Source organism: Cordyceps javanica, chromosome 4 (genome assembly GCF_051103115.1).
Source record: "Cordyceps javanica chromosome 4, complete sequence".
In the NCBI taxonomy this organism is placed as follows: Eukaryota; Fungi; Ascomycota; class Sordariomycetes; order Hypocreales; family Cordycipitaceae; genus Cordyceps; species Cordyceps javanica.
This window is the reverse complement of record NC_139298.1, coordinates 545,524-572,386: the sequence shown is the minus strand read 5'-3', so window position 1 is coordinate 572,386 and position 26,863 is coordinate 545,524. Positions and strand designations below refer to the sequence as shown.

Genomic DNA, 26,863 nt, shown 5'->3' with positions numbered 1-26,863 from the left:
TAATCGATGAGGATGAATCCAGGGACGGGAGGAGATCCTGCCGGGTTGGAGTGACATGTTGGTGGGGTCAGCAAGCAGCTTCAGTGGCGGAGTATTGCCGCTGATGGCCGCTTGCTGCGACGTAAGTCATCTTCTCTGCCTGAATTAACATACCCCATGGATAAATCATTACGCCATCGAGTCCAATATCCTCCAAGATGGATGCTCTATATCTATTCAAGGCAAGCGAGACCAGGCGTGAAAAGATGCCGCCGCACATCCACTGGAAAGTTGTCACCAACAGACACAACAGGGCAGCGCTACTTTTGTCGCAGCCAACACGAACTGCAACTTGGTGCATTGTGTTGGGCGGCCTCGGGCTACTGCACCGCAGCAGCCGTCCAAGCTGCCGGAGAAACTAAGACGAGAATTACTGCTTAGAAATGGGCATCCCATGATTGAGCGACTTGTTGGGCGGATCTCTGGTGCCGCCGCATTTCGAAATGGTGTCCATAAGGTAGCTCCCGTCTAGGTGCTGGAAAGAAATAGGATATTGTACTCCGTATAGAAAAACGAATAGTAGCTAGCTTCGCTGGCCGTCATTGACCTAACTACTCATCTGCTACTTAATAGCTTGACTTCCGCGGAGTAGACGGGATGACCTCCTGGTCCTGATTTTTGGCCCTGACAATCACCTACATCGGTTCTGACCGACGGCCACGCGGGTTGGCTCCAATATATCTTGGTTTTTTGTAACCCCGATATCAAATCATGTTGAAATTCTCAAAATACAAAAAAAAGATGTAGTTCTATTCCCTATTCTGTTATACATGTACTGGTATATTATACAACCATTTCATGTTAGTATAAAGTGTAATGCGCTTCAATGGGATCTGCTCGAAATGTTCAATGGGATCTACCCCTTTATTTTGGGGGAGTTTTCTACGAGGTCTTGTTGGTCTAAAAGTATCCGTATCTTGTCGGTGAATAAATGACAGTACCTCAAAGAACATGCTCCTCGTCACCTACCTCGCCTTCCTGTGGCAAGATCCAGAGCAATTTTTCCCCCTCCATCCACTGTCTGAGGGAAGTAGTGGCCTCTCAACGCTGTTGGATTAGCTTGGAAAATCCGGTTCTCCTCGATCATCAAGCGGTATCCCCCAGGGTGCAGCCTTAGCATCTCGACAATCTGATCTTGGAGTCTGTCGTCGGAAATTTCGCTTGCCGCCTGGACCGCCATCGCGCAGTAATGCACCTTGTCGACCCACGCATTGAAGGCCGGGAAACGCGGGTGACACAATGCATGATAGTAGTTCATACAAGACGAGGGTATCTCCCCGGAGACTACGTGGAAGTGATCTACCCACGAGGCGCCTGCATATTCCAAAAACGCAGCAGTCTTGCGACTTGGCCGACCCAGTTCTGTGCACTTGCTCTGCTTACCCATCATGTACAGATAGGTTACGCATATCTCGAGCAACAGCGCGTTCGCATCAATGAGAGATATCGAGTGTTGCCACGGCGAAGCAGCTAGAGCGATGAGACTCTTGCTATGCTCATAATCACCGTCATCGGCATCATCATCAGCTTCTTCTTCTTCTTCTTCTTCTTCTTCTTCTTCTACATCATCCATGGGGAAGATCCGGTCTTCCTCTGCCAGCCAGGACAGTTTGGGAGGAAGATATTCCCTGATGGAGGCCTCGTCCAAGAGGAATTCTCTGGCGGTCTGGTGGACTAGATATATCTTGCCTCGAATCACGCGAATAAAATTGCCACACAGAGACTTGATGTGATTCTCAAATGGATAGACAAGTTCGTATTCGACGTGGTCAAACGTCCTTCGGCTCGGTGAGATTGACTCTGTGAACGTGTCGTGGGCTGGGTTGATGGCGAGGGCAATGCTCATCTCCTCAATTGTCAGAGGTCGGGTGGCAGCAAGAATAACACTGAGCATCTTCTTTTTCCTTGCCTTCTTCTGGCCCTTATTCGCATCGAGGAGTACCGTATAGATCGCGTCGATATCTCGGCTGTATAGAATTTCCTCCAGTTCGCGTCGAGAGGCTCCTTCTTCAGCCCGTTCCTTGAGAAGTTCAAGAATCAACGAGGTCCATAAGAAAGTCCTGTCTGCTCCGGCAATTACTTGTTCCGCGATGTCCTTCATGAGGTCAAGCGGAATTCGACCAAGCCCTTCAGAGCGTCATTCACCACTAGCTTGATGTCAGCACTGATCGCCTCAGTTTCATCTTCTCCCCTGAGCCTCATCACGGCAACACGTGGTTGGGACTTGCAAGGTACTGAGGGCTTGTCACCGCGCCGTCTCAAGTCAGACGTGAGTTTGTCAAAGTTTGTTTTGATTGAGTTAACAGGCCTGCTAGTGACAAGCAGCTTGAGCTTCTTTCCTGCTCCCTTCGGCAATTCTCCCACTTCTTCTGCGCCTGAGAAGTATTCGAAGATGAGTTCGATCAGTTGTTTACGGGAACCCTCCTCGCACTCATCTAGACCATCAATAAGGCAGATGGTCGTCCGTGCCTGAGAATTCTCTGTAGACTCCTTCAGGATGTCCCACAGTATTTTCAGATCGTTTAGAGCGTTGCTGTTGTCATGAAGCCTTTTTCGTGCAATCTCAATGAGTTGCGACTGGGAGCTGTAGAGTTGGTGGAGTATAGCTGACAACCCAAACTTGGCGTCGTTCTGCTCGCTGTCGTCGGCTTTGAAGAAGAAGAAACAGACGTTGGAGTACTTTCGAGGTTCTCTTCGGTGTTGATCAACCAAGAAGGAGGTCAGCACCGACTTGCCACAACCAGGGTCTGCTGATATCCAAAGAAGAGTCGAGTCGGGGGTCTTAAGCCATGACTGGTACGTCTGGTGGCGGAATATCCAGGTGCAGGTTCCTTCCACTGCCCTCGGGTTTCGATCTTTGTGTGCTTCGTAGTTGGAAGTATGGAGTTTTGATAGAATCTGGCCATTTCTCCTCCTCTGTTTCTGCGTGAGCGTGACTGCCCACTTCTTCAGATTGGTCCAGACGGGTCTGAATCTTGGCTCCTCCGCGGAGGAGAATCTGCATATGCTGCGGTGATTCCCGTCGACGCCAATGCGAGTCTCATCTGGCCAACCGAGAGTAGCTGAATCCTTGTTCACAACCTGCAGTTTCGCTCGTTAGGCTGACATGAAGGTGCCGTTTAGGAGAGCGTCAGGAAATGTATGGTAAGAAGAAGGGGTTGACTAACCAAACAGTTGGCATGATTCATCTTCTCCGTCTCGTAGAAGCTGAAGATGGTTAGGCTTTTGCCATGGCCGGTAAACGAATCCGAAATTTGAGTCAGAACCCTCGACTTAGGCTCGAGGTCTTTGGTGAGCTGCAAATTCGTTGTGCTACCCAAAGAGCCTATTTTCAGGATACTGCCGAGCATTGTTCCCCATTGGGCTATATCAGAACCCCGATGTGGAGTACCAAAGAACGCAACTGCGGCGAAATGTTTGGAGAGCTGCTGATATCGCTTAGTCTCGAAGGCTCTATTCACTGCCTAGGATAGTGTCAGTTGATCAAATAATATTTGATCGCCACGAAACAAGTCTAAAAAAGGTTACCTGCTTAAACACGATTCCACCCAGGCTGTGACATATGAACAGAATTGGCCGACTCTCCTCTCTCTCATCGTCTCGAACTGCTAGCAGCTGCTCCAACAGCTGATCGGCAAAGGTGAAAACGTCAGCAGTAGACTTGCTGGACTGCATCTTGGAGTTGTAGTAGAATGACATGATTCGCGAGTTAGGAATCTTCTTGGGCAGCAGATCCTTCAACCAGTTCACTGGGGCGCCATCACCGCCCTGCGCTGTCCAGGTTCCTTCGTAATGGCCGTTGAGCCCGTGAATAGCGACAATATCGATGACATCCTGAGCATCGGGGCAGTTTCGACTAGGACATGGATGCCGTAGTCTCCAGACGCAGTGGTCCGAGTCGCGGGTTTCCTTGCGCTTTCCGACATATCCGGAATCGTTAATCATGCCGCTAACGCTGGTCGAATTAGATGCCAAAACACTAGCATCGTTGGAGGTATCACAAGTAAAGAGATATGTGTAGAGAACCTCAAGGAGCTTCAGAAGTATGATGACGAAGCAGCTGTCGCGAGGCTGGATTGATGGACTGGAACACTATTAGGCACATGTCGCTTTCCCCGCACCCTCGGGCAGCTATGCAAGAGACTTCCTGCGCCCGGCAAGGCTATGCAGAAAAGGCAGTCGTGCTACTATAGGTACATGGTTCAATACTCGCGTTTTGCAAGAAACCTACGTTTCTAAATCAGGGATGACCTCTAATGTAGCAATCCCTGAACTTTTACCGGTATACACAGTTCCTTTCGTGTCTATACTGGTACCCACCTCTATCCCAACCCTTCAGCATACACCGATTCGACCCGAGATTGAGGTTTAAAATTGCGTTGGATGTGTCAAGGGGCGTTCTTGACCGCCATAAAAGACGGCAAGGCGTTTGGGATATGTGCAGGCGCGTGGCAGGAAGTGAGGGACGCGGCGATGTCCCATGTTCAGAGCAGGTAGGCTCATCGCTTCGACGGAACAGTGCACCATGACACTCGTGGAGCTGCAACCTGGGACGTGTTACTGGGGGTGAAGCTGATAACTCGACCACAGGTTCTAGAGAGCGCCGAAGTGATGTTGCCTGATCTTCTCCATACTCAGCTCAGATGGCATGTGCTCCAGAACTTATCTACGTCTGCTGCCCAAAACGTATTGACAGGGTTCACATACTTGGCACATCAGTATAACAGAAACCATCCAGCTACCCCCCCTCCCCGATACCTACCCTATCATCCGCCTCTACCATGATATTCGAGTACTGTCATCACCATGTATCAACACAAGCGGAGCATTCCGGTGTCGCTGGAAATTACCGGTTTTAACAGTGATGACGGTTCCTGCATTTGGCGGCACAATATGGAACTTACAGCAGTGTCATTGTCGAACGAGCCTCTTGCTCTTGAGCAGGGTGGGAATGACAGGACGAGGAAAAGCTCATGTGGGTCACAACGGAGACAATAGGCTATACTGATAGTAATAAGTACTTGGCTTGGTTGGCTTAAGCCTCCCGTTGGGCAGATCCATTAGGTCGGAGCATAGTTCTACCGCCACCGTCAATGGGTAGGACTCGGAGTGGAATTTTCCAGAGTATTCCCGTGCTTACCAACGTGGTAAATAGGTAATGATGATAATAAAAATAATAAAAATAATAAATTGCTTGCAACACCCGTCGAGCTCTCGGCGCTCACCAGGCGGCGCCGCCCATGAACGCAGCCTCATGCTCATCACCGCCGAACCAACTGCGGCCCACCACACGTCAGCGTCCTGCCTGGTGAAGAGCGCGGAAGAGTCTGTGTAAGTGGCGGGAGGCGAGCGTTTTTGGTTCCATTAGCCGTTGCTCTCTTTTGTTTTTCAGCAACGCGCATGGAGTTTCGAAGCGATACGTGTATAGTAATGAGACAAGAACCCGCTGGAGGCTACAGTAGACTGACGAGCTCCTCAGTGATTGAGTCAGCAGGAACCAACTGATTACTTGGCGCCTACCGCTAATAGTATATTGAGTGAGGTGCTGTACTTACTGAGTACAACTTGCAAGTACAGCCCCTCTTTTCTTTAAATCTTTTTACAATTTAATAACGAGCATAATAAAACTCAAATTACCAAATGTTTCCTAAACTCTATCTCATATAAACTACAATCTTCAAGTACGGTAAACTTACCTCGTAGGTGTCAAGTTGGTAAACTGATATTATGGTTATAAATATACATCATCAATTATCATGACCCAACTCTCCCTCTAGGCTGTAGTTGTGGTGCTTGAAAATTGCTTCCCCTATCAGATTAGCCGTATTTGCCAACGCCCGCACATGTTGTGGCCCACAGGCAGCGATAGCGATAACCCCACCACAGATTTTCAACAGACCCGTCCCCTCCAAAAGCCCGCCTCACTCTGCTGCGTTTTTCTTCATCGTCATAATCCGACACCCGCCATACACATAGATAGACATGGCCGACAGTTTTCCAGGTGCCGGAGCCGAAGGCAAGGTAGAGATTGACCTCTACGGTACGTCTGCCCTGCACACCGCATCCGCCTCGCTACACCCTGGCCGCCGTTACTAACCAAGCGTTTGTCCCTCTCCCTCCAGAGGTGCTCTCCATCGAAAAGACTGCGTCGGGCGACGAGATCAAAAAGGCATACCGCAAATCCGCCCTCAAGTACCACCCCGACAAGGTTCCCGAGGACCAGCGTGAGGCTTCCGAAGTCAAGTTCAAGGAAATCACCCGCGCCTACGAGATTCTCGGCGATGAGGAGAAGCGCCACCTCTACGACACACACGGCATGGCCGCCTTTGACCCCTCGCGCGGCGGTCACGCTGGCCACGAGACCGACCTCAACGACATCCTCTCGCAGATGTTTGGCTTCAACATGGCCGGCGCCGGCGGCCCTGGCGGCCCCCGCCGTCCTCGCAAGGGCCCCGACGAGCAGCAGGAGTACAAGGTGACGCTCGAGGAGCTCTACCGCGGCAAAACCGTCAAATTCGCTGCCAACAAGCAGGTTCTCTGCGGCGGCTGCAAAGGCACCGGCGGCAAGGACAAGGCCAAGCCCGACCCCTGCTCGCGCTGCCGTGGCCAGGGCATCGTCGAGGGCATCCGCCAGATCGGCCCCGGCATGATGCGCCGCGAGACTATGCTCTGCGACGCCTGCTCGGGCGCCGGCAGCGTCTTCAAGGAGAAGGATCGTTGCAAGAAGTGCAAGGGTAAGCGCACCACCGAGGAGAAGAAGGTCCTCGAGCTCTACATCCCCCGCGGTTCCATCCAGGGCCAGCGCATCGTCCTCGAGGGCGAGGCCGACCAGTTCCCCGACCAAATACCCGGAGACATCATCTTCACCCTCGCCGAGGAGCCCCACGATACCTTCTCCCGCCTCGGCAACGATCTGTCTGCTGAGCTCAAGATCTCACTCGGCGAGGCCCTCGCCGGTTTCAACCGCGTTGTGCTCGAGCACCTCGACGGCCGCGGCATCTCCATAGAGCGCAAGCAGGGCCAGATCCTGCGTCCTGGTGACTGCCTCCGTGTTCCCGGAGAAGGTATGCCGTACCAGCGCGGCGACTCCAAGGGTGACCTCTACTTGCTAGTGGCCGTCGAGTTCCCCGACGACGGTTTCCTCAAAGACGCTAGTGCCTACGACGCCCTGCTCAAGATGCTGCCTCCTGCCCTTCCGGCGCCCAAGACGGAAGAGGTCGATGAGGTTGAGTATGAAGACGATGCTGACATTGAAACTGTGAGTTGATGCGCGTCATTCACGCTTGTGAAGCGAGACTAACTATTCTCAGATGGGTGAGAACGCCGAAGATCCCCGCGCCCGTGGCGAATGGCAAGATGACGACGCCGACGACGGCCAACCGCAGTGCCAGGCCCAGTAAACGAGACATATGATACAGGACAAAAGTTGATACACTCTGATATTTTCTCGTACTACATGACGTAAAAAAGACTTTTTGATGACTTGGTGTTTTACATAGAGAGCGTGGGCGGTGTTGATGATGCATTGGGGAGTTGATGAGGCATGAGGAGATGAGGCATGAGGTAAAGGAGAACTGCACCGAACGCGAAAAGAGTTGAAGCGTCACAGACAAATACATTTCTCTCTTATTTTTATTACACCTGATATCTATTCAACCGGCTGGATATAGTAGACTTTTACAAGTAAAGACATTTTGACCACATGCCGCCAGGGTGAAACTGCTCTGTGCCGACTTGTACGCAATCCGACAGGCCTGGAATGGCCGTCGTGTAAGTTGCACCATCAACCAGTTTTCCTCTCTTTGTCATCACTGCGAAGCTCTTTCCATTCCAGGGCAAGGCTAAGAATGGCCGCCAGAGCACAAGCCGCGGTGGGGAAGTACTGCAATGGCGATTAGCACCATGGACACGGATGCGGAAATAAAGACTGCTCATACAAACATTTCCGTCACCGCTTGGTTGTAGGCCTTTAGAAACCCGGGCAAGTCTTCCGCTGAGACTACATGTCGCGCTTTGGGGGCGCCTGCCTCCTGAACCATGGTGATGTTGACAGACGGCGCGTACTCGTGCATCAGCACGGGCAGCTGGTTGGCGAAGATGGTCTGCGAGGCCGACACGGACACGGCGAGCCCGAGCTGCAGGCAGAGACTGATGACAGACATGGACATTGCGCTGTGCTCCACGGGCACAAATTCTTGAACCGAAGTAATGGGCTTTTACGTTTCATGCGTCCCTGCTTGTCAGCCACCGGCCGGACCCTGATGAGATGACACAAAGAGATGGTGTACACAAAGGAGAAACTCACAGCTTGAAAGGAGATGCCTCGCCCTATGCTCGTAAGAACCTGGTAGCCCACCCACGAGCCGACCGAGGCGCTCGGCTTCAGAGTGGTGAGCAGTCCCGCGCCGACGCAGCTCAGCGCGCTCCCGGCGACCGCCCACGGGGGGACGTAACGCGTTCGACGCACCAGCGCGCCAAAGGCTACGACGGCCACGGTCATGGCGACCAGCGACGGCAGCAGGTGCACCGCGCTCGCGCCCGGCCCGTCGCCGCGCACCGCCTGGAACCACAGCGGCAGGTAAAAGGGCACCGCCTGCGACGCGCCGCCCTGGAGAGCCGCGACGAGCCCGCCGACGGAGACGGAGCGCCGCGCGAGGCAGGACGGCGGGATGAGCGCGTCACCGTCGTCGCCGCGCCGCCGCACCCAGAGGCCGAAGAGCGCGAGCAAGGCCGCACCGCCGGCGAGCAGCCCCGCGATCGTGGGCGAGGACCAGGGGGTGGCGCGGCCGCCGCCGCCCCAGGACAGCGCGAGGAGGAGCATCGTCACCGCGCCGGCGAGCTGCAGGAAGCCGAGAGGGTCGACGCGCGCGGGGAGGCCACGCAAGGCGGCGCGCAGAGGCGGCTTACGGTCGTGCTCGGGGAGGTGAGTGAGGGCGAGCACGAAGATGACAATGGCGCCCATGGGGAGGAGCATCCAGAAGCCTGTTTTTTTTTTTTTTGGAGCAAACTCTTCCTCAGCGAAATGGTTTGATGGGTGAGGCCAAGGGGAACAAAGGAAGGGAGAGAGAGAGAGAAAGATTTTGACTTACACCAGCGCCAGCCTGCGCGAGCGGTCAGAACACCAGCAATGACAAGCCCCGTCATTGACCCGACCGAGATCATGGAGATGGCGACCGCCGTGACGACTGGCCGAAAGCGCGCGGGTACGGCGACGCCCATCATGAGCATCGTGCCGCTGAGCTGTCCGGCGGAGCCGAGGCCCGTGACGGCACGGCCCGCCACAAAGGCGCCGCTGGAGCGGGCCGTCGCGCAGACGACGAGCCCAGCCTCGAAGATGAGCATGAAGGCGAGGTACACGGGCTTGACGGGCAGCTGCTCGTAAAACTTGCCGACGAGGGGGATGAAGACGCACCTGTAACGAGGGAAAACTTGCGTGTAAGTCGCCGTGGTTGGTTTGAGGGCAGGGCAGGGAGGGAGGGGGAAGAACGAACAGAGTGACCACATACGCGGTCTCATACCAGGAAATTTCGGCGACGGTGTGGAACGCCTCGGTGAGAGTGGGAAGCACGGTCGAGAGCATGGTGAGCTCGAGGGCGAGGAGGTACAGACCGAGGTACAGCACGGCGACCAGGCCCCAGAGTCGCGGGCCATGGAGGGCCGCCGTCGCGGTGTCGATCTCGGGTTGGTTGGCCGGCGCATCCTTGCTGTGGGTTTCGGTGAGGCCGGCTTCTTCAACAGCTCCGATTTGAGAACCTTTTTCGTCTGTTGTCCGCGCCATCATCATCGACGCGCCAGCCGGAGGAACACTCTACAAAGGTTTGGCCAAAAGGGAAATTCAAAAGCTTTGCGCGCCGCCAATTGCACCAAGTTGCGGGGGTGTTTCTGTTACTCCTGAATACGCCATGTTCACTGAGAATCGCCGACGACGACTGTAGTTTATATATGTACGTATATATTCGGAGTATGTAAACACAGATTGTAGGCAGCGACATTTGTCCCCTTGTTCTTGTCGCGCCCGCATGCGAGAAGCGGGCCAATGATCCAAGGGGTGCGTACGCCACACGGCAGCCTCGTCTTTAACAAGGCGCGCTCGGGTATCCCTTTTCAGGGTGAGTTTGTTACAAGTATACCTACATCTACTCAGGCAGCCGTTTAAGGGCATGTGCGGTCTGGATTAAGATGGGAGCAGGTTATTTTACAGTCAACGTCTGCTTGGTTGCGGGCCGGGATAGATGGCAGAAGCTCCAAATATAGAGAATTTCACCGCAGCAGATTCAAGTACAGCAGATTCAAGTACAGTAGATTCAAGTACAGCAGATTCAAGTACAGCAGATTCAAGTAGAGCGGATGAGCTGTAGAATGTTGAATTGCGAATGATTAGACTGTAGGAAGACTGACTGTGCGGATTAGACCTCGGGAAGTTAAATTACAGAACGTTTGTTTATAACGAATCGTAGAAGGCTTAGCTGCAAAAGCTTTTTTTTTTTCAAGGGATTTATTTGATTGTACAAGATTTACCGAACCGAGGGATCAATTTCTTATGCTCTCCAATCTTACCTGATTGATACCTCTTCTTACTTTTTCACAGCTACGTCTCGGTGAGTTTCTAGGAAATCAGAGGTTTGACTTACACATCCTGCTCTACCCTGAGGTGTCCAGACTCACGCGCGCCACCCGCGCCGCGTCTCTGATGAGGTCCCTTCGCCAGTGCGTGAGGTGCCTCGTCCCGGTGCAGGGCGGAGGCAGTGAGCGGACTTGGTCGTGTACCTACCCGGTACTTGGTACCTTTGATCGCTTCACCTGTTCGATCGGACTGCTAAGCGTCCGCCTAGCCTGCTCTTTGGACGGATATATATCGAAAAGAATGTAATATTTATTTTCTAGTTGTGTTTGAAATCGAACCATGGCCTCTGAAAACGTCGCAGCTTGAAGCCATTGCCATGGTGGATGCGAGTGGTGTCTCTATTCTATAGACATATCGCCCCAAGTACGCTGCCATGGACACGCGCACTATACAGGTGATGGTTATTTTATCAGTAGTATTTGTATTTGGCAGCCATCGCAGGATGCCTGGGTAACTACCTAGGTACTGATAGATGTTTGACTAAATTACAAAACTGCCCACCACTGGCCACTCACCGCACATTCGCCCTTCCCGTCCCTGCATCCGCTGCATCACACGGGCCAGCCACACAACCTGGGAAGCCGCCCAATCGGGCACTGTCCGCGGCGCTGCCCTGCGCAGATGAGGTAGAAATTGCGGCCTGCATTAGCTCGGCTGCTGCGCAGTTGTGTGCCGTGCAAATGCCATGAGCGCCAGGAGAGACTTGTTCACGTCAAGAAAAGGGAGAGGTGGTTTGCATGCCCACAGCGTACTTGCTGCTCTAATAATAAAGCCGAAGCATCAAGCCAAGCGGGCCTGGCCTTCGGGTTGCAGCGGGACATGGCGGAGTTGGACCCCGAGTACTTGGCCCTGTAGCCCCGGCTTCGCCCTGTAAAGCCGCCGTCAACGGCGCTCTCTACCGGTTAGACTGTTCCCCAACAAGATCGGCCACAAAGTTGTTCTTGGATTTCCCGTACACCATGGTCATTTCTCCCCCCATCAGTTCTTCGTCCTTGCACCTCTCAACGCTGTTTTGCCTCTGATATTTTCTCTTTCATATTCCTTCAATCTTTACTTCTATATTTTAGCCCCAGCCGGGAAAGCAGACAGACTGTTGCTGGCCCGTCCTGTTGGCACGGCCCCGCGTTACCTAGTTATCGCATCACCCCACTACGACTTTCCGTCACAGTAATAAATCCTCGGAATAGCAGCGTCTTCTTCCGGCGTCACGACACACTACAACACGACACGCTCAACCCGCCCGCCAGTCGACATGGGCCAATCCGTTCCGCAGGTCTCGCCTGCGCTCGCAGAAAAGCTATGGACTCACCCCGACCCGTCCTCCACGCCCATGTGGAAGTTTATCCAGCGCGTCAACGCCAACCACAACCTCGCCATCGCGGGGTATCCCGAGCTCTACCAGTGGTCCGTCGACAACGTTGCCGAGTTTTGGCGCGAGGCTTGGGACTTTGTCGGCATTGTCGCCTCAAAACAAGCTGATGAGGTATGTCCTTTCCCCTTCTCTCTTCCCCATCTACGCTCCTGCCCGTCCCCGTATGCTGACCAGCGGCATGTTCAGGTCCTCCCCAAAAATGCCCCCATGTATCCCCGGTCCGACTTTTTCGGCGCCGCGCGCCTCAACTTTGCCGAGAACATGCTCTTCCCACCGACCGCGACGCCGCTCGACGCCTCTGCGACCGCCGTCATAACCACCACCGAGCTGCCGGGCGACCTGCGATCCACAACCTGGGCCCAACTGCGCGAGGCCGTTCGGCGGTGCGCCAACGCGCTGCGTGCTGCCGGCCTGCGCTCCGAGGACGTCGTCGCCGGCTACGTCTCCAACCATGTCGAGGCGCTTGTCGCCATGCTCGCCGCGGCATCTATCGGTGCTGTCTGGACCGGCATCAGCCCGGACAACGGCGTTTCGGCGGTGCTGGACCGCCTGCGCCAGATCGGACCCAAGGTGCTCTTCGCCGATAACGGCACCGTATACAACGGCAAGGAGTGGTCGAGCACCGCCAAGACGAGCGAGATCGTGGCTGCTCTGAAAGAGACAGGCCTCGAGACCGTTGTTGTCATCAACAACATCAAAGGTGGACTGGGCCTCACCGAGCTCGCGGCCCACGGCGTCCGAGCCATCGACTACGCGGCCTTCCTCGGCGCTGCGTCCGCCGACGCACTCGAGTTCGCGCAGCTGCCTACATCGCATCCGCTCTACGTGCTCTACTCGAGCGGCACCACCGGCCTGCCCAAGGCCATTGTCCACACGGCACTTGGCACGCTGCTGCAGCACAAGAAGGAGCACGTGCTGCACTGCTCGCTGACGCCGGCCTCGCGCATGCTCTACTACACCACAACGTCGTGGATGATGTGGCATTGGAGTGTCGGCGCGCTTGCTGCCGGCGCCACCCTCGTCCTCTACTCGGGCTCTCCTTTCCGCCCCAACTCGTACCTATCACTGCCCCGCGTCCTCTCTGACCTCAAGGTCACGCACTTTGGTACGTCTGCTGCTTACCTCACCGCCCTCGAAGCCAACAACGTCCGTCCCGTCGAGGATAAAACCCTGGATCTGTCCCGCCTCGAGGCAATCTACTCAACCGCGTCGCCGCTACCGCCATCCACCTTCAAATTCGTCTACGAGGCTTTCCCCAAGACCGTCAACCTGGCGTCCATCACCGGCGGCACTGACATCATCTCGCTCTTCGGCGCGCCTTGCCCGCTGCTACCCGTCCGCGTGGGCGAAATTCAGTGTGCCGGCCTCGGCATGGCCATTCGCGTCGTCGACTCGGCCACCGGCGCTGATATCGCCCCCGGCGAGCCCGGCGACCTCGTCTGCGTTCGGCCATTCCCGTGCCAGCCCCTCACCTTTTTCGGCCCCGGCGGCGAGGCCAAGTACAAGGCTGCCTACTTTGAGCGCTTCGAGGACGTGTGCGGCGTCAAGGGTGCCGTCTGGCACCACGGTGACTTTGTCAAGATCCCCGACCCGTCCACCGGCGCGCTGCTGATGCTGGGTCGCTCCGACGGCGTCCTCAAGCCCGCCGGCGTGCGTTTCGGCTCCGCCGAGATATACAACATCCTTACGCGCTTCTTCGCCGCCGACGTTGAGGATGCCGTCTGCATCGGCCGCCGCCGCGAGACGGACACGGACGAGACGGTGTGCCTGTTCGTCGTGCCCGCCGAGGGCAGGCCCTTCACCGACGAGCTGCAAACGCAGATTAAGACCAAAATTCGTACGGAGCTGAGCCCGCGCCATGTTCCGGGTGTTGTTGCCGCCGCCGGTGGCGGCATTCCCAAGACGGGCAACGGAAAGAAGTAAGTAAAGACTCTGCCGCCCATCTGTACAGCAACATGAAAGAATTGACGTCGATGCTGACTGTCTGTGTTTGTTAGAATCGAGGTTGCCGTCAAGCAGATCCTGTCAGGTATGAATATCAAGACCAATGCGTCTGTCGCCAACCCAGAATCGCTGGAATGGTTCCGGGAATGGGCCAAGACGAATTGAAGCGCTCGGATGATAAATAAGCCATCTCACTACAAGAGACGTATAATTTCTTTCCAAAGATGATTGAAACTAGAGAAATAAAACAGGAAGAAAATGACGATTGCAAGATCTGGATGATGGTGGTGGGCGGATGGGAAAAAGAAAGGACATGATAATGACATAAACCGCGAGGAATATATATAGAGCGAGTGCGCAGCTACAATCCAAAAGAGAATAAAATCAACAGCAATTGACATATCTCACATCATAAACCGAGAAAAAAAATCTCTCGCCAAATGACCAAATTGGCGGGATAGATGCCGTGGGGACGCATCGCTTTGCATCGCACTGAATCCACCGGCATGAAGCAGCGCAATTGAAAAGGCGTTCGATAGCCGGATACGGGTGGTGCCTCATCGTGTCGTTCTCATTCCGGTACAGGCACATTTCTTCGATTTTTTCCTTGGTTTTTTCTTTTCTTTTTCTTTTTTTCGCTTTATAGAGAGAAGACGAGGCTAATAATAGCAAAAGAACCGAAGGAATGCTAGACCTGAACGGCATGAACTGAGACAGACAACGCTCCCCAAGCGGCACGCCGAAAATAGCTGAAGAGGCTGACTGGTTATTTTTGGTTCGCCTGGCAGCACGAAAAGCGTAGCGCTTTTTACTCTTCGACCCTCACATAGATATTAGGCAAAGATCATTAACAGGCGCATCAGGACAGATCGTGGTAGGTGTTTCTTCGAGTTTCTCTTTAGCAGTCACATATCGGACAAAGGGTCTACCAAGATGACACTTGCCCGGGTGTATATCGGTTCCGGGGGAGATGATATGAGTGGGTATCGGGATTTGATGAAGTGAGACACGAGCAGCCATCTGCCGCGATTCAAGAGAGCTGCCCCAGCCCTTCCGAGTGTTTGCACGTACAGCTTGTTATAGCGTAACTCGTACGGAGTATTCGGGCGAGAATCGAGTGCCGTGGCTGAGGCATACTCGGCAGACGGCCAACACGCTCGCTCAGGGGCTCAAACTGAGACATGTGCTCATGCCGGTAGGCGCGCAAGGCTTTGGACCAGACCTGCCTTTGCCGTTTCATTGACTCGGGAGGCGCACGCTAATAGTACATGTCACCGGTAGGCAAGACATGTCTACCGCGGGTGTTAACGGTACTGGTAAAGCGGAGAGCCAAATTGCCCTGGGCCACCAACTTGTACACTCGGAGTCGTAGCCCAATTTAGCAGGCGAAGTGGACATGAGGATGCTACTTATTAGCGACGGAGTACGGGAAAGATAGCAAGAGCGTGCGGAGGAGACTGCTGAGCTTCTGGAAGAATGGCAACGGATCGCCTCCCCACGGCGAATGTAACGTCAAGAAAGGAGGTGGTGGCGGATGGTTGTTTGGCGAGATGAACAGGGACCGCATCTTGAGTATCAGGTTTCGCTTCGCTTGACGTGCATTTCCATGTGCTTACGGAGTACTCAGTATGCTGACGCGGGGGCTTTATCAGTATTTGGCGAATGTCCCATCATGTTCAGCTGGGTAGGGCCCCCATGGTTCGCAGGCTGCACAGATGCACCACGATAATACGAACAATGCACTGTTAATTGTTAATCGGTGAGCTGGCATTCAGGCACCCAGGAGCAGCGCACCATAGGATGGCTGGAACAGTGGCAGTGGGAAACTGGTGCGCTCTGGGAGGTCCAGAGTGGACTTGGTGTGCGGGTCGAGGTGCATCGAGAAATTGCTCTCCTTTTTCGAGGGTAATCTTAATCCTAACCTGCGAGAAGGCAGGCAGGGATTGTCGTGTGCGCGGCGCGCGAGCTAGTCAAACAGTTGAGACGTTGTTTCCCGGACCACTTTGCCGAAGCCTGTTGTTTGAGGAATGACGCAACGCTTTGCGGGAAACGGTACTCCGTAGAAAAGAAAAAGAAAACCCGTAAAGAGCACATTGTTTGATTGTTGGAGTGGTAGACGTGGATAGGCCTGGTTGTTGCCAAACAGCTATTGGGCTGTACATGGTCTGTACTCAGTACTCCGTAGCCAGCCAAGCATCGACAAGGTCTTGCAGGTATAACTAGCGACGGAGGCAGTAATCTGTACTTGGTACTAGGTGCGGCAGACATGGGGCGATTGAAATTGGCCAATACCAAGTACAGATTAGTTAGTCAAATAGTAGTTATTCAGCATTTTAGTCTTACGCCTCTTTTGAGATGCTGCCGCACGGTGGGCGGGGTCACCGTGTTGTCTGGGCCGGTTGCACCATCTCATCTGACAGGCTGCAGCTGGGCGACTGGGATGTCGCCGGTTCGTTGGTACGTACGCAGTAAGTGGTACTTAATGTCATGAACCAGTAGGCATTGGGCAGCAGGACGGAATCGTGATGGCGGCGGCATCGAGAAAGGTGAGGCGTACAAGAGAGGGTGCTAGCGTAAGCGTCTGGATCCCGTTTGACACTGAAGCGGCGTTTGGGGTGGCCATGAATGTGCAAAGGTTGATTGATTCTGGACGCTGAGTTTTTCTGACTGGGTGATAGGTTTAGTAAGTACTGATGGCATGGAGTAAGTATGGACCGGTTGGTCGGTGTCAAGGCTGGTCGATAATAATGGCAGGGAAGTCCCCGTTGTTTTCGGAAGGGGCTTGTCTTGTGGGCAGCGATGATGATGGTGATGATGATGGGGGAGATGGGCAGTGATATGGATATGTAAGGCAGCATAGGCATTTTACGGATCAGTGCGAAGAGAGTGTCGAGTTTGCACTGCTGACAGGCGCCCTGCCTGGGTACTTGGTACCTGTAGCGAAGCCAAATGAGGGTGCCGAGGAAGCCATGGCTGGTTGGCTGGTTTGGCTGGTTTGGCTTGTCGGGATGTCTGGCTGGCTACTTACAGGGGCACCCCTACTAGTACCGTCGTTGTTCAGATGGTACTTGTCTTGTGGGTATAACCTCAACGTTGCGTGGAGCACCTACCAACATGCCAACCTAAGTGCCTAGTCCCTGCAGCATTGCCGCTAAATATTTATCAGTAGACTTGATTATCAAGTAAGTACTGAGTATGTAACCCACAGGGACCGCCGAGGAGAAATCTTTGTTACTAGGGCACACCCAGGTACTTGGCCAATCTGTACGGATTACGGAGTACGTATTGCAGACTACCCATTCGCTGCCTGTGTGGAACTAAGTAGTAGGTAGTTACGGATACCTGTCCTGTCAATGGGGAAAGGGGACCGCTATTGACAGGGTATGAGCGCTAGCCCTGGTTTGGCGATGCTCATCAGAGCTGCACACCACCAGCAAGTTCCAACTGACAACCAACCACGGACTTGTTGCATCCGGCACACCCATCAGTTAGCCTTTGCAGCCGCACCATGCTCCATGGATGCACGCAAGAGCCCAATGATGTGCAGAGGCTGCACGGCGGCGTTGGTCGTCAGGGCCTGCGGCCCGCTTGGAGCGCTACTTGAGACAGGTACCCGTCCGCACCAAGTTAGCGAGACTTTCGGTACTTACTCATGAAGTACTCACTTGGCAGAGCGCGACCAGGACGGACAGCAAGATGGGAGGATGGTGCGCAGGCCACGGCATCAGGACAGCATGTCCAGCGGCGACAGAAGAAAGAAATAACCCCCCATCTACCCCCCTCTCACCCTATTCCTCGCTCTCTTTCCAGTGTAAGGCTATAAGTATTCGGCTGTGGTGCGGATTTTGACCAGCCATGAAATGATCGCAGCAAAATACCGTCTGAGAGAGCAGCGGCCAGCTCTCACCGTGTATGGAGCTTGCTCCCCTGACGGGTGGTGGCAGCGACTTACGGTCAATCCCCAAGTACGGATACTTAAGTACATATAAGTACATATCCGTACCCAGGTAGGTAGGTATACTGATAGGTACACGGAGTAGTACGGAGCACATACTTACAGTAGTAAGCACCTGAAAGGCAGGAAGGATTAGGGGACCTTTGGCGTGTCGAGGTCGTACTCTACTTACCAATATATTTACGCATCAGCCAGACAGGGTGATTTTCACGCGGAAAAGATGGAGACGAATTCCAAATGGCTTGTGGACGCGGCAAGCAAGAAAGAAGACACACACTTTGCGCGCATTAAACGCAATTGCATGTGCGCCGCTGGGTACTGCGGGATGGATGGCTCTCCTCTCAACGACTGCCAGACAAGCCAGACAGCCAGACTACTTACCAGAGTAACGGGCCAAGGTCCACCAGGCACCCTAGCAGCCTGGGTATCTAGGTAGGTATATGTACTCTGTGATATTGAACTGGGTACGTAAATTGTATAAGATGCCACGGATTTTCCAGTTCGGCGCTAGACGGGCATCCACAGCAGCGTTCATTGATGCAGCATGGGGGGCGACAGCCTTGAACCCATACTAGGTACCTACGTACGCACCTACCTACTTACTGGGTACTCTGTAGTCACAGAGTGCCAAGGTAGGCATGCATCCGTGCATTTGATATGATGTGCTTTCGGTATAAAGAAAGAGAAGAAGCTACCACAAAACACGTCTTAACTGGTGACCGTTGTCCATCTCTTTGATTCTTTGCTTTTAAACTGATTGTCTGCATCACCAACGAGGACGTTGCCAAGTCCCATACTTACTGAGTACCTACCTAGCTTCCTGGTCACCAAAGCTTACTCAGGTACCTGCTACATGTACAGATTAGTTCGCCCACATATACTTACACTCCACCTTCCCATCCTGGGTCGCGTAGTGGCGTATAAGTAACTCAAGTACTCCGTAAGTAGAGCACTGAGAGGATGCGTACGCAGTACTAATGTAGTAGGCCTGTGTCGTTGTACTCCGTACCTACTGAGTAGTGGGTTTTGGTGGGCTCTGGTTGCCCCAAATCAATCAAGCTCGAAGGGTCCGCCATGGACCTTTTATCTGGTGCTCCGTAGGTACAGTCTTACAGATTACTGAGTCTCCCTCCTACTTAAGTAGTAAATAAATACTTAGCTACCTAGGTTGGAGACTTGGACAGGGCATCTGGACAGCTTACGGTGATGCAAATTGCAAGCACCAAAGACACTGGCGAATTAGTATCGTATTCGAGTATATACCTGACCGAGACGTTACTGGTAGCTTGACTTTTCGCGGCGTTTCTACTTAAATGATGACCGGGGAACCTGCCTGGGCTACCTGTACCTTCTCTGCCTTTCTACTTACTTACTGAGCTACCCAGACCGGGGCGGAGGTACCTAGGCACCACCTCCAGTAAAACTTAGCGCCTTGCTCGCTCACCTTGTCACCAACACGCTCTCGCCAATTTGCCCACACCGAAAAACCCCCCAGCCAAATCACCAGCGAGCGACCTAGGTACCTAGGTACGAAGGGTACCTAGCCAGGGCCCCTCTCCCTCCTCCTCCTCCTCTTCCTCCCCCCCCCCCCCCCATATTTCCCTCTCTCTCTCATTCCAAACGCCAGCCTGCCAGCAGAACCGTCCAGGAAAGCCTAGCCTCGTCCAACTAGGTCCAGGCCCAGCCTCTCTCATCCGTTCATCATCGCCTCCTCCTCCTCGTCTGTCGCCGATTGCTGCTTCTGCTTATCCGTACTGTTGCTGCTGCCGCCGCCGCCGCTGCTGCTCAGTCTGCTCACGCTCGCTCGCTCGCCCGCCTCCTGCTTGCTCGCTCTCCACTTGACCCAATCCCATCGACTCGCATCAGCGTCCATCGACACCCATTGACCACGACCTTACGCCCCCCTCCTCCCCCGTCGCCCCCCGACGACACGAGAAGAAGACGGTCATTCTGCGATCTCGACTCGTTGGCCCGATAACCTCTCACATCTCTTCTTTCTTCTCTTCGCCGACCGCTTGCTCTGCTCAGCCATTTAGCCGACTCATTCCCCCTCCTCCTGCCCGTCATGAATTCTCAGGGCCAAAACGATGTTTCGCCCGAGGCTATGCAGGCGCGCATCCAACAGGCGCGTCGCGAAGCTGAGAACCTCAAGGATCGCATCAAGAGAAAGAAGGATGAACTTGCCGACACAACACGTATGTCTTCTTCGCATTCAACCACCTCAATCGCCCCAACTACCTGATTGTCCGCCATTGTTACCCTTGCTCCTATTTCCGCAGGGCCAGCCTACTACCTTTTGCCTCGTTGATGACTACATTGCAATCCCCCGCGATCGCTGCCTTCTCAATGCATCCCAATGCGTCCCTCATAAATATATATCCCCATATCCATCTCCATGTCGAAACTGACCGTTGCTGCCCCTAAACAGTCCGGGCCGTTGCCCAACAAGCCCACGAGCCCATTCCCAAGAACCAGCTCATGAAGGCCAAGCGCACCCTCAAGGGCCATCTCGCAAAAATCTACGCCATGCACTGGTCTACTGACCGTCGACACCTCGTCTCAGCGTCACAAGACGGCAAGCTCATCATCTGGGATGCCTACACCACCAACAAGGTCCACGCCATCCCTCTACGCTCCTCTTGGGTCATGACCTGCGCGTACGCACCCTCGGGCAACTTTGTTGCTTGTGGCGGCCTTGACAATATTTGCTCCATATACAACCTCAACCAGCAGCGCGATGGCCCCACGCGCGTCGCCCGAGAGCTGTCCGGACACGCCGGCTACCTTTCGTGCTGTCGTTTCATCAACGACCGCAGCATCCTCACATCGTCGGGCGATATGACCTGCATCAAATGGGATATTGAGACCGGTCAGCGTATCACAGAGTTTGCTGACCACCTCGGCGACGTCATGAGTATTAGCCTCAACCCCACCAATCAAAATACTTTCATCTCCGGTGCATGCGATGCTTTTGCCAAGCTCTGGGATATTCGCGCTGGCAAGGCCGTCCAAACTTTTGCCGGCCACGAGTCCGACATCAACGCCATTCAGTTCTTCCCCGATGGTCATTCCTTCGTCACTGGTTCCGACGACGCCACCTGCCGACTCTTTGATATCCGCGCCGACCGCGAGCTGAACGTATATGGCGTACGTGCCAACATCTCAAAACCCGTCTTTTGCCCTGCTAACGCTCCTTGTAGTCCGAATCCATTCTGTGCGGTATCACGTCGGTTGCTACCTCTGTTTCTGGCCGTTTATTGTTTGCTGGCTATGATGACTACGAATGCAAGGTATGCAGTTGATTCCGCCCAATCCGTACACTTTGAAATACTGACATTGGTAGGTCTGGGATGTTACGCGAGGCGAAAAGGTTGGCTCTCTGGTCGGCCACGAGAACCGTGTCAGCTGTCTGGGCGTCAGCAACGACGGCGTCAGCCTTTGCACTGGTTCATGGGATTCTCTGGTACGCATCACCGCCCTGAAATTGATTTGCGATGCAATGCTGACAAACCTATAGCTCAAGATTTGGGCCTACTAAATCTAGCCCAGAAGGAGATAGTATCTTTTCCGAATACCGTGACAATCCGGCGTGCGCAGCGGTGCACTGGTCATGCGCGATCCGCTCGACGACAAGACCGACTGGCTGGACTGCAAACGACGCGACACGAATTGACGGTATGCGGAAGCGAGAGAGCAAGGCGAGGCTTGCTGGCGTACACTGCACGATGTGACGACACGTACATTATATATCTACTTGGACCGAATGATGAGGCAGACTCGGACTCTTCAACTGTTCAACAACAGTCGGATTGTTCCGCGCATTTTGTCCCCGGGTGCAGAAGCGGACGGGTGCGATCGATACCTCATTTACCATGGATTCTTCTTTTGCCTTTGTCTCCCTTTTACTTTGTTCGTTTTTTCTTTTTTTTTTTTGATTCTGTCCTCTCCATGCTTCGCTCCTGGTCATTATCACCTTTGTTTCTTTTTTTAATCTCTTGCGGCTGAGCTTGGTCCTGTTCAAAAAGACTATATCTGCACTTATACTTGCCGCTTAAACACTCGGTCTTGTTTCTCCTGCAGCTTCCTCATCCCACACCCATTGTTTCCATCTTCACTCACAATCCGAAATGTCCCTGTTTGCTGCTAGGGAGGGCCGTCTGAGCGATCTGTATTACTTGTTTTCTATATTTTTGTCAGTAAAGCCCCGCGTCCTTGTGTTTTTTGTGTGTTTTACGTCATCTAGTGTTGTCCTTGGTCGCATGATGAACAAACGGTTTGGTTTGAATTGAGATTCAGCACAAGGGAGCCTCGGACCGATGGACTGGACAGAAGAAAGGAGTGGAGGGGAAAAAACGAGCTGTACGTGTGCGGAAGAGTAGTAATTGTCTCTGTTTTAGTGCCGGAGACGGATAAGGATCTTGGCAATCTCTGTCTTCGTGGGGTGAAGCCTTTATTTATTCATTTGTTTTTGTGATCTTGAGGAGGTGGAAGTTGCCAGCTATACCAAGATTCAAAGCCAGTCAGGGGTATAATACACTGAGATTATCAACAGCTGATGTGATGATGAAGCGATGCTGTGATGAGAAGCTTAGATGTGATTTGTTGATTGGTGTTTTTGGCAGAGTAAACTTTAGTTCTGTTGCTCACCTATGCTTCCTTGGTGAGTGCCACTGCTGTTGCAGATACCGTACATCTCGCAAAAGCTTGTAAAAATGAATGTATTACACATCCGAGACGAATACCTGACCAACGCGAGGTGTTGAGGGACCTCGTCTTGTATACCGAAGAAAACCTGTCGTGCGGTATTTGCAAAGTTTCCTGTTCTCCCCAGCAGTGCAACGTACACGCCGGGACCAACCCACCTCATAAAGAAAGGGGTGTGTGATAGGTTCTCTCGCTGTTTCAATCGATCGAAACAGAAGAAGACGCAGAGCGCCAATGCCTCATGGCGAGGAAACAGCACGGGTACGGTTCGACGAATGCCAGAATAGGAGAAGAGACATCTTGAAACCATGGCAGAGCGACACGCGGTTTCCCGGTGCGGCCGCCGCCGTCGAGAGCGAGCAAAGCAGATTGTGCGCCCCTCCCATACCTCCAACAGCAGTTTGGTTCATCAGTCAGTGCACAGAGAGGGAAGCCAGAAGCAATCACATATAGCCTTCTTTGGGTATCATCATGTCGTATTGTCCCATCCCAACTTGAACTATCCGGGGAGCTTCAATTCCTATTCTTGTGGTGAAACCGTGCACATGCGCCTCCTCTTGGCCAATTTGCTCTTGACAGCAGGCACATGAGGTATTCGATCCGCCGCGTTCTGGGGTCTGGGGCTCTTTATCGGCGGTGAGATTCTGGGGGGGAGGAAACTACGCTCGGTACAAGCATGATGGGGGTTTGAACGACAAGGCGAAACTCTTTTGCAACTCGACAAGACGTCACGTTGCCGATAAACGCCCAAACCAACAGCCGCGCGGAAAAAACTCCTCTACCTACAACAAGACACCGTCTTTGTGAGCAACAAACTGGTGAATTTATACGGGCATCTAGTAAAATAAAAAAAGGGCCTCTTCAAGGATCCAACCTTCCTCCAAGTCGAATGGTATGTGGCCGATCTATCCGTACTACTCATGCTTCAACAGGCTTCTTGAGCTTCGGGGATAGCGCAACGCTGCACAAGATGTAGAGGATGCTTAGCGAACGCGCAATGATGACCGCTTTCGACTACTTTGCGAGCTACGTACTGCACGCGCCACTCTCTCTCAACGCCGATCTGCGATGGGGGCCCCTTCTTCCTTGACCCTGACCGATTTACACCAGAAGATTCCGTCGGTGAGAATATAGAATACCAAATGTACCATGGATCTCGAGCGCACCCCACAGCCTTGCCTGCGTAGACACGGGCCCTGCTGTATCGATGAACGTCTCTGTCCGTTGACCTGCACACCCTCGAAGTTGGGAGGGGTACGAAGCGGCCCTAGAAAAAGTACATGGTCGTGTAGGCGGGCGAGGAAAGTAGACGGCATTGTTCGATGTAATAGTACAAGATGTAGCGTTCAACATGGAACAGCGCTACTTTTCGGTTCTTCAAAGCTGGGTTCATACGGAAAGGAATGTGTCATCTACTTGAGAGGCGAATCTAGCCCATGTACAGCAACCGCCACCCTGACACGGTCAGATTCGACGACGTCTTTCACTGGTGCTGAATGTCTCCGAGCTTCGAGTCTCATAGACTGGTAAGCTGGCGGAGAGGAGAGAATGCACATTCATATAGGGTGAGCTTAGAAAGGCGGCGCATCATTTCAAAGACGACATCTCAGGGCCATCTGGCCCCGGAACGGCTCGGTGACGCCGCGCCTTGCTGATATGTCCTATTCTGTGACGCTTATAAAGTTAATCTCTTATAGCGGTGGTTGTGGGACGCCGGTTCGGCGGGCACGTGCAATACTCCCAAGTCAGTGTTCTTAGCGGGCGAGTTGCATCATGCTGGTAATGTCAATGTGTCGTCTGTGCTAATCAGTTCGGACATTAACACTACTTACCTTGCAGTTTTTCGCATGGCTAGTGATTGATTAATCTACTGGTAAGTAGTGTGTCTCTAAAACTGACTAGCGGTCTGTAATATAAGGCACTGGCTCGGCTGGCTCGACGGACGAGTGATGACCATTGGGCCGGGTCATTTCACCACGATGTACGGATACGGGGTACTCCGTCCGGACTACTTGCAAATATAAGCTCTACGCGAGAGCCTCGGCAGCAGACGAGCCTGAAAACTACCAGTTATAGAGAGGACAGCATCTCCCTGAGCATGTATCCGTATTACAATTATCTAAAAATAAAAGTCAGTGACAGAGCAGATACGAATTGACAGTCAAGCACGGATACTGGTATATCCTCATCGTCGATGCTATTCTTGCAATGGTCCACCCCCCCCTAGGGTGAGATGCTAGTCAGAGCCAGGACTTGAAACACCCGCGCCACGAGCCAGCACCAACTAGTGGTGAGACTAAAAGGGGGGGCGGCCATTCTTTATGATTTGGCACAGAAAAAAGCTTCTTTCGCTTCGCTTCCCCAAATTGCCTGTAGATCCTCGACGAGCCGGGAAACGCCTCCAAATTGGTTGACGTCTGATTGAATGCAACTGGCATACGGAGAGAAGGAAAAAGAAAAACCGACAGACGCTGAGCCGAGACATTGCGTCGACTCAACAGCAAGCCCTTGGTAACTGGCGATCTCGCGAGACCAACTCCTCCCTCCCCCCTTTCATGAGCCCTCGGGGGCGGGCATCCTTGTGCGCTAAATGATCCAAGGGGAGAGAGAGCCTTGCTGTCCGTGGTCGGAATCGTTTTGCAGAAGGGCTGGTAGCGGTGAGTGTGACCGTGGCGGCAGATGTACTTTTTGGACGACGACGACGACTTCTGGATGCCGGTACTGGTACAACGACACACGACACGAGCTGCCCGGTGCCACTGCCCTACGGCCAAGCTTGGGGTGGCGCATGGGTGTGCCAGGGCAGTCGGCTGCATCCGGTGGATGATCGTAATTTATTATGTATGTAGACCACCGTGCAAGTGCTCGCTATTGATGATGATCATTGATGATGCCTCCGCAGGCTGCAGTTGGTAACAGAAAGGGACAGCTAAAGAAGAAGAAGAAGAAGAAGAAGAAGAAGAAGAAGAAGAAGAAGAAGAAGAAGAAGAAAAGCGCGTGTGGCGCGACGCGTTTGTTACAACATCAACACAATACTGAGTACCCTTTCTTGTAGCAGCCATGCCTTTTTTTTTCTTTGTATAGCTCCAAAATCTTCCAGAGTTGAACACAGTCCTCATAAATAAGCAAGCATTGTAACGGCATACGAGTATGGCGTATTCGCCCGGGCGATGGCGTTCAAAGAGAGCAAGTTCCGCTCTCGACGGTGTACGGTGTTATTACGACTCAAAACTCCGCCAAATCTTCGCCGCGTTCTGGCCGACCGCCTGCTATAGACGAGAGGCAGAAGAGACGTATCCTTGCTCTGGTGCGTAAAGACGCCTCCCTTTGACACTCTCAGATTACCATAGCGACTATTGGCCTAAGCTGTACAGCTGCTACTTCAGGGGCGTACATAAAGTCTCGAGGTATTCAACGCCAAGTACTCCGTAGTTGTCGCTCGTTGCTCCGAGGTTATTGCTTGAACCAACTGGCGGCCCGGTAACTTGCGTGCTACCGACTACCAGTACTGAGTAGCAGCGACCAGCTACCAAGGAATTACTAATAGAGCCCCGGCGGTGCATTGGATAACAGACCGCCGGCCTAGCTACCAATTGTGTTGCTAATAGCGGTTTGCTCCAAATATTAGCATAGGATGGAACTGGCGCGTGCGTCAGAGACCCTGGCCAGCGGCCAAGGCGAGACATGGCTGCATAACCAACGCGTGGCCATGTTGCGGCGGGAACCGTGACTGCGTGATTCATCCGTCTGCAGGACTTCTAGAAGCTACATGAAAGGAGAACATGATGTGCATTGACGTGTGACGAGTTTCTGGAAGCGACGGTCCTTGTTCTTGATTGTGGCAGCCCTTTTCCGCGGGAAAGCCTCAAGCAAACCTCGGCGGCCGCAGAGCATGCCGATGGGTATCAGTAGCTAGCTAGCTGGCTGGCAACTGGTAGGACCGGTCAAGGTGTGTCCTTGGAGAGTGAGCGGGATGCCTTGCCATTATCAGAGCAAAGACAATGCGGTGGTGCCGACCGCCGGCAACGCCGATTGACCTCGAGAAAGGGCCAGAAGAGCAGTTGGGCAACGACGCCGCAGCTCGTCGACCGAGGTGGGGAGAGAGTGATTGGACCAAGAGAGACGAGGGTAGCTGTATAACACAATGCAAATACTGGTACTACTCGTTTCGAGGGTGGAGGATCAGGATGCCATTGGGCCGAGCCTGGCTGAGTCGTGATGGCTT

General features: G+C 53.4%; 5 protein-coding genes across 5 annotated transcripts; 3 read left to right on the top strand and 2 right to left on the bottom strand.

Moving 5' to 3' along the window:
* Positions 1-1,000: 1,000 nt before the first annotated feature.
* Positions 1,001-4,954, bottom strand: V2A60_006063 (uncharacterized protein; the record flags this gene model as incomplete). The annotated part of the gene is made up of 5 exons (XM_083257361.1): positions 1,001-2,166; positions 2,289-3,120; positions 3,207-3,503; positions 3,568-4,123; positions 4,944-4,954. The coding sequence occupies 5 exons, from the start codon at positions 4,952-4,954 to the stop codon at positions 1,001-1,003; spliced, it is 2,862 nt and encodes a 953-aa protein (XP_083113487.1).
* A 1,067-nt stretch (positions 4,955-6,021) lies between these two features.
* Positions 6,022-7,439, top strand: V2A60_006062 (uncharacterized protein; the record flags this gene model as incomplete). The annotated part of the gene is made up of 3 exons (XM_083257360.1): positions 6,022-6,079; positions 6,162-7,297; positions 7,350-7,439. The coding sequence occupies 3 exons, from the start codon at positions 6,022-6,024 to the stop codon at positions 7,437-7,439; spliced, it is 1,284 nt and encodes a 427-aa protein (XP_083113486.1).
* A 383-nt stretch (positions 7,440-7,822) lies between these two features.
* Positions 7,823-9,817, bottom strand: V2A60_006061 (uncharacterized protein; the record flags this gene model as incomplete). Its single annotated transcript, XM_083257359.1, has 5 exons — positions 7,823-7,921; positions 7,977-8,252; positions 8,345-9,021; positions 9,129-9,451; positions 9,546-9,817. The coding sequence occupies 5 exons, from the start codon at positions 9,815-9,817 to the stop codon at positions 7,823-7,825; spliced, it is 1,647 nt and encodes a 548-aa protein (XP_083113485.1).
* Positions 9,818-11,915: 2,098 nt separating this feature from the next.
* V2A60_006060 (uncharacterized protein) lies at positions 11,916-14,144 on the top strand (the record flags this gene model as incomplete). Its single annotated transcript, XM_083257358.1, has 3 exons — positions 11,916-12,146; positions 12,222-13,954; positions 14,033-14,144. 3 exons carry the CDS (start codon positions 11,916-11,918, stop codon positions 14,142-14,144), a joined length of 2,076 nt encoding a protein of 691 aa, XP_083113484.1.
* A 5,855-nt stretch (positions 14,145-19,999) lies between these two features.
* Positions 20,000-21,472, top strand: V2A60_006059 (G protein subunit beta; the record flags this gene model as incomplete). The annotated part of the gene is made up of 5 exons (XM_083257357.1): positions 20,000-20,129; positions 20,363-21,081; positions 21,135-21,224; positions 21,278-21,397; positions 21,452-21,472. 5 exons carry the CDS (start codon positions 20,000-20,002, stop codon positions 21,470-21,472), a joined length of 1,080 nt encoding a protein of 359 aa, XP_083113483.1.
* Between the last annotated feature and the right edge of the window lie 5,391 nt (positions 21,473-26,863).